Source organism: Spodoptera frugiperda, chromosome 9 (assembly GCF_023101765.2).
Source record: "Spodoptera frugiperda isolate SF20-4 chromosome 9, AGI-APGP_CSIRO_Sfru_2.0, whole genome shotgun sequence".
NCBI lineage: Eukaryota > Metazoa > Arthropoda > Insecta > Lepidoptera > Noctuidae > Spodoptera > Spodoptera frugiperda.
The window spans coordinates 5,275,881-5,282,709 of NC_064220.1; the positions used below are offsets into that span (position 1 = coordinate 5,275,881).

General features: G+C 37.9%; 1 protein-coding gene across 1 annotated transcript; it reads right to left on the bottom strand.

The window, feature by feature from the left end:
- Nucleotides 1–517: 517 nt before the first annotated feature.
- On the bottom strand, nt 518–1,908 carry LOC118271152 (uncharacterized). Its single transcript, XM_035587097.2, has one exon. The coding sequence runs from the start codon at nt 1,780–1,782 to the stop codon at nt 571–573; it is 1,212 nt and encodes a 403-aa protein (XP_035442990.1). The 5' UTR covers nt 1,783–1,908; the 3' UTR covers nt 518–570.
- Between the last annotated feature and the right edge of the window lie 4,921 nt (nt 1,909–6,829).

The following is a 6,829-nucleotide window of genomic DNA, read 5'->3' on the forward strand; positions in this document are numbered from 1 at the left end:
TGTTGAGTCACCATGTGTGTTATTTAAGAAGTTTATAAAAATATGATGGGGTTAATAACTTATCATAAATCTTTTTTATGGAATAGGGGGCAAACGAGCATACGGGTTACCGGATGGTCAGCGATCAGCACTGCCCATGGACACGAAACTAAATTATTTGCTCTTTCGTATAATACCTATCCAACTATATGCTACATACAAGTATGAGTAGTTTGAGCCCGAGGTCAGTCTGCCATTTCATCAACACACTGATAGTAAGTAACCGTATTCGTATGTACCTATTTATATGTATCAGGCCGTTAACCTTTTACAGTGCACATTACTATGTATATATGTTACTATGTCGAATTAAGATAGTTAATATTTATAGTTCGATCTAAAAATGGGTTATTTTGTTCTTAAAATATAAAGAGCGTCGAACTAGTATTTTTAGTTTTTCTTTAGAAATTAATATGATCACGGAAAGTAGGTATTTTAGTGTTATGAGAGAGGGAAATTCAAAGGCAATAAAAAGACATTTTACTATAAACAATTTACTTGGACTTACACGTACAACAAACTACAAAACGTTCACGTTAAAACACAATCGACATCAAATGGTGGTAAATGTGGAACAGTGTTTCTGAAGTCGGGGACAGTACAGCAGAAAGTGTAGCCTTCGGCGGCAGAGTCAGGGTGCCAGCTCAGCCAGGACAAGTCTCTGTTGCCTCTACACAAGTCTTCACAGAAGAACATCTGATGTGCCTCTGTTGAAGACACATAAGGGTTGTTGATGCCAACAAACACTATACCACATTTACGCTGTGGTTCATACACAACCTTGTAATAAAATAGAGGCACCGGTATCACAGGATTGTTATTTTCATCAGTATACAAATACAATTCTATTTTACGTCCATCAGCATTCTGTAGGTGCGATATCCCAAAAGTACCGGTGTAGATAATAGTGTTGTAGCCAGCTACGTGGATATGATTCCTGAGGTCCACTTCCAAAGTATTCCAGTTTCCTCCATTAAACCCCACCCACTGTGGAGCGCAGTTCACGTAATGGAAGGTCGCACGTTCTCCAAACGCAAAAACGAAATCAGTTTTTGCAGCCAAATGCCCTCGGGATAGAAATTGGGTTGGTGTTACATAGTTATCTATTGCTGACCCTACCAGCTTAGATACAGCCGCCTTTTGACCTCTAGGCGAGAACAGTGTATCAACCGGAATATATCCAAACTGGTCATCTGCGATGAAATACGGCCGGTCAATTTTTGTTTGGTATAAAGCGTTGTATGGTTTCTGAGTGTATTTTGAATAGAGAACGTTTAGAGAAGCTTCGTTGAAACAGGACTCGTAGACAGGGTAGAAATGGCTGTCCACAACGTAGCCGACTTCAATGATGGGGTTGCCATCATAGCACAATCGTTCTGTCCGTCTGCTCTTATGTTGTGGGGAGTAGTTGCATTTGAATAGAAAGAATCGAGACGGTTCGTTTAGCCAGGCGTCGTTTTTGAAAATATCTCCTCCTTCACAACTGATAGTAGCTACTGACAGTGGCCGCTGTACGTTAGGATGGTTTATGTTGCCCGTTCCTTCGCAACTTAAAGTAAGAGTATCGCCGTAGTTCATTTCAACATTGCCGAAACTGTCTGTTGGTTCTAAAAGCTTACCATCTCTCACTATCACTGGTAAAGGCTCTCCAAAATCCTTTCTTGTGTTAAGAAGACATTTTTGTCCATTTTGTAAGTTCAAAGCGCACAATATTAACATGAAAGCCCTCTGAAACATCCTCATTTAGAAATCTTTTATTGAACTGTTCACTGTCAATGTTTAATTTATTTTAAACTGATTTTGGGGCCTGACTATGTACAGCATAATTTGGATCTTAATTTGACATAATGATATTGACAATCTAATGTCAATAGTGAAGGAGGATACAGATAATCGCATTGGAATTATAAAAGGATGTATAGGTACTTTTAGAGATATGGAAGGTTTAACAGTGAGGGAAATATATAGTTTACTATTTAGTGAGGACCAATAGGAAAAAAATGGGGTTATTGAAAATTGTTGCAGCAGACTGTAACCCTCGGTACGAGTTTATTTAACGTTTAAAGTGAACGAAACGACCGCGTACGGTGGTTCGCGCGTTGGCAGGCTCGAATAAACCAACCTATCAGAGCGCACTAAGGGTACTGGTTAAAGTGTGCTGCAACAATTTTCAACAACCTAATTTTTTCCTATTTGTCCACATAAAATAGCAAACTAGGTTTTACAGTGGGGGAAATATATCCCCCATATTTTACTGCTTATTGCCATATTTTACTCCACTCCATACATTCCATGCTAAACTCATACTAAAGGTACAATTGTCTATAGCCGTTATTTATTTATTTAGTTCTTCATATGCACATAAATGTGTACATAAGATGGGCTTAAAGTCGTAAGCATGTTTTATCATTACTAAATGCCTTGATATTATACATAGACATTAATCATTCACCTTAACCTCGGCAAACACGACCGATGCCAAAGGTGCAAATCAACTTACCTCTTCGTTAATAAATAGGCGTGATGTCATTTACCTATAGCTAAATACATACGTAACATACAAGTACATACAAGTTCAAGACCACTATGAAACTTGACAAAAAGCCAACGACCTCCACCATACCATCAATCTCAATTATTCAAACTGAAGATAAAAACTATATCTGTTTAATTCTAATGTCTCTACTAGACATTAGCAAAAACTTGACTAAGGCCGTTGACCTCTGTGGCCCGTAATCTGGCTACGAAACCATACATATCATTAGAGTTCCTAAGCAATGATATTATATACATATAGGTAATCTTGGTAAAACCTCATTGATCCTAAGTATTAATTTTGTAACCAACTTGCAAAAATAAATATCATTTATCATTTTATCATTTATTATATTATGTAGTTATTTATCTAGAATATACAAATAGCATAATCATTTGCTCTGCACTGGTGGTGCAGTGTCGCGTGTAGCGTGTTTGATTCCCACACGGAGTAATTGTTTGTTTGTGTGATCCACAAATTGTTGTTTCGAGTCTGGGTCTGGGTGTCATTTGTTTGTGAACTTGTATGTTTGTAAAATGCACCCACGATACAGGAGAAAATCCTTGTTGACCCACGGCAACAATTTATTTAAGAAATAATTACGGTATATAAATAGAAACACGGTTATTTATAAAAATCTAATTCTCTTGTCAAACAAATTCTCCGTAATTATAAGTACAAATACATAGTAAATTAAAATAATCGGAAAGTAAAAAAATATATGAATCTCGTATGCATTATATGGCAATTAGACAATACCAGGAACGATTATAGACTCCGAACCATTAGTGAGATATTTTTCAACAGTGATTATAAATATAACTCATTAGTAACAGAATACTTTTCTCAATCGGGAATCGAAATCGAGTCCTCTGGCAAGACAGTCGCACTTGCAACCACAAAACCAACAAACTAGTCTTAGTTATAACATATTTCAGATCTTATATAAATAAACAACAAACGTGATATTGTCACGTTACAAATAATTACAATGTTTACTAACTATTAGCTTCATCGATCAATAAACTTGTTTGATTTGCTTGACGCATGCGCATAGCACCAGCTGCGCGTACGCCGCGAACGCGTGCAAAGTTGAACCGAACATCCGAGCATGTTTATAGCACGTGACGTGGTCGACTGTACATAATATTATATACCATATATGTATATGTACATATGTATGTGTGTATGTACGTATGCTAATATGTTCTATGTGTGTGTACTTCATATTGTTACTATGTCATTGGTTGATTATTTAAGTTTGATTAAAAGATTAAGTTGGTGTAATTTCTTACTTGGTTTTACGCCTGATACGCGATATATTCGTAATGTATGTTTTATTGTGTTTCATAATATGCATACGGGCAAAAGGTAAAAGATATGGAAAAAAATGTATTGACATTAGCTTAAAAATGTTTCGTACAACAAATCCAGATGGTGTCCTAATAAAATAACTATGTTTACATTATGTTTTACGAAAAACGTGTAATTTACGGAACCCAATCTTCAGTATGTATTAGAATTATTATAATCTTCAATATTGCGATGACGGTGCATTGATTATAGATGTAAATAATTTTAAAATATGTAGATAAGTATGTGTAGTGTGTATACAATAACTATCATCATCATCAACAGCCCATACGTGGCCACTGCTGTCCAAAGGCCTCTTCTCGCACGGAGAAGGTTTGAGCATTAATCACCACGTTTGTTCAATGCGGGTTGGCGATTTCGATCTTATAAGTCCAGATTTCCTCAAAATGTTTTCCTTCACCGTTTTGTCCCATGGTTTTGTCAGTGGTGTCTAAACATGCTTAATTGGTAGGTTTCGGCCCTCATGCATGAGAAGCGGGTGCCTTAAACCTCCGGGCCACCACGACAGTTATAACAAGTATACCGTTGTTTTATACTCCAATACTGTTGTAATTAATAGTATCATTGATCCTTAGTGTCACGCCCTTGTGGGTTTCTATGGGTGTTGATAACCAGAACGATTGCATCCTGTAAGTAAAACATAATACAATTTATTCCATGAATAGCCAAAGTACAGTCTAGCTATACATATAGACCGTTACGTTTTTTATGTAAAAGCCCTTTTTTGAGAGGGTAAATCATCCAATTACATGTCCCTCCTTGAGTGAGGCGAGAAAGAGTGTCAAACTCTTACTGACCAAAAACCACTCCGTTCCTTCTTCTGCTTGGAGCCGGAGCCCCGTGAACTGTTACGTAGTCCGCAGCTCCGGATCGGGCATTAGCCCTACTGGGCCCCGGAGCTGCGGACTACCTAGCGGGTTTACCGGGGCTCCGGCTCGAAAAGCAGGAGAAGGAACGGGGTGGTTTTTAGTCAGTAAGAGTCTGACACTCCCTCTCGCCTCGCCCAAGGCGGAAGAAGTCATTGGATGATTTCCCCTCTCAAAAAAAAAGACTTACTGGGCCCATCTGTAGTGGTCTGGCTCTTTGGATAATGATGACGATGATTATGACATAACAAAGCAATATAATAATCTCAGAAATGAACCTAAGAATAAAATAAACCTAGACTAATAATATTTGTCACAGCATTGTTCATTTCTAGTCTTAATGAAGGTAAAAAGCATAGCGTATTGCAAACACATGTTGATTAGAAAAAATGTTTAATAGGTAGCAACAATTATGTACGCTATACGTGAAACTGTAATTAGCAGTTTAACACGTACGACAGTAAAGTAAAAGAATTTTATCATTTTATCGATACTACAATAAAATTTTACTATTACTCGTATACGATTACATGACATATTCGTGACCATAAGAGTGCTTTTCTATCGGAAGTGTGCTATGTTACGTTGCTGTGAATGCGTTTGGCTTCCACTTAAAATATTCATAGGTAAAATAACTTAGCACTGGTGGAAACGTACTCAACTAAGCTTAGGTTCTTTTATGAAAAGATGCGTGCTGTGGGTGCGTGCTATTGATATGTGGGATGGATGACTTCCTACTATCGATACATCGCATACTCGAGCTGCGCATCTTCCTCACATAGCTAGTTTGCGGCGACGTATCTTCATAGCACATCTACATAGCTTAGTATCGGTATAGTGAAAACGGTCATAAAGTTGCACAGCTTAACTCTTACATCTTCGTATCGGAGCTACATAGCATACTTCTGGTGGAAAAACACCCTTACTACCTCGTTGGTGTATTACTTGTGAGCACGACTAAGCTTAATACAAAATGTAAACAATTAAAATGTGCGCAGATGTTCACCGTCATATTAAATGCAAAGGGATAGGCAGAGCAGAGGCCTATTCTTTTGGGGATTATAAGGTGTGACGTCACGTTAAACTACCTGTAGAAAGTACATCAGTCATTGTTATTGTTATTTGTGTCTTTGTATTAAGGGACAATGCAGTACTAAAATACCACGCTCTTCTGCAATTGCAGTACGAAGTTCTGGATTCTGTATACGTAGGTACCTACTTATTTTCGAAACTCGACTCTTGTACTCAGCAATTGCCCTAGCAACCGAACCAACCACAATATACCAAATAAACATCACCACATCATCAGCCTGTAAGTGGCCAAAGCCACAGCTGGCCAAAGGCCTCTTCTCACACGGTAAAGGTTTGGGCATTAATCACATCACCATGCTTACTCAATGCGGGTTGGCGATTTCAAACTTATAATTAGAAATTTTAAGCTTAGGTTTCCTCACGATGTTTTCCTTCCCTGTTTGTCAGTGGTGTCTAAATAATCTTAAAAATAACTCGGAAAAAGACACATTGTTACTTGCCGTTGGTAGGTTTCAAACCCGCACTCTCATGCATGAGAAGCGAGATATTACAAAAACTAGATATTTGTAAAAAAAAAATATTTTTAACAAATATATTTGTTTTCACCAAATAAACATATGTAATTATTTACTCATTTACTGAAACATTGTATTGCATTATACATCGTACTATTTACTCGAAAATTTAGTTTTTTTGATATTCCGGCAAATGAGTATGCGGATCACCTAATGGTGGTGTTGGGAAGCGATCGTCGTACACCCGCAACACCAGTGGTGTTACAAGCCCGTTGCCTTTTAAAGGTTAAGGATTCAAGGATTGGGGATTTAGGAGATTGGGAAGGGAAGGAATTGGGCCACTGATAACATCACCCACGCGAACGAACACAACGCAAGCGTTATTTCACGCCAGTTTTCTGTAAAGCCGTGGTAGCACTTCTATCGAGCCGGCCCGTTTGTGCCGAAGTAAAACTCTCCCACTCTTA

Excerpts from the sequence above, each read along its gene's own strand:
- LOC118271152 (XM_035587097.2), bottom strand. The coding sequence starts at position 1,782 with ATGAGGATGTTTCAGAGGGCTTTCATGTTAATATTGTGCGCTTTGAAC.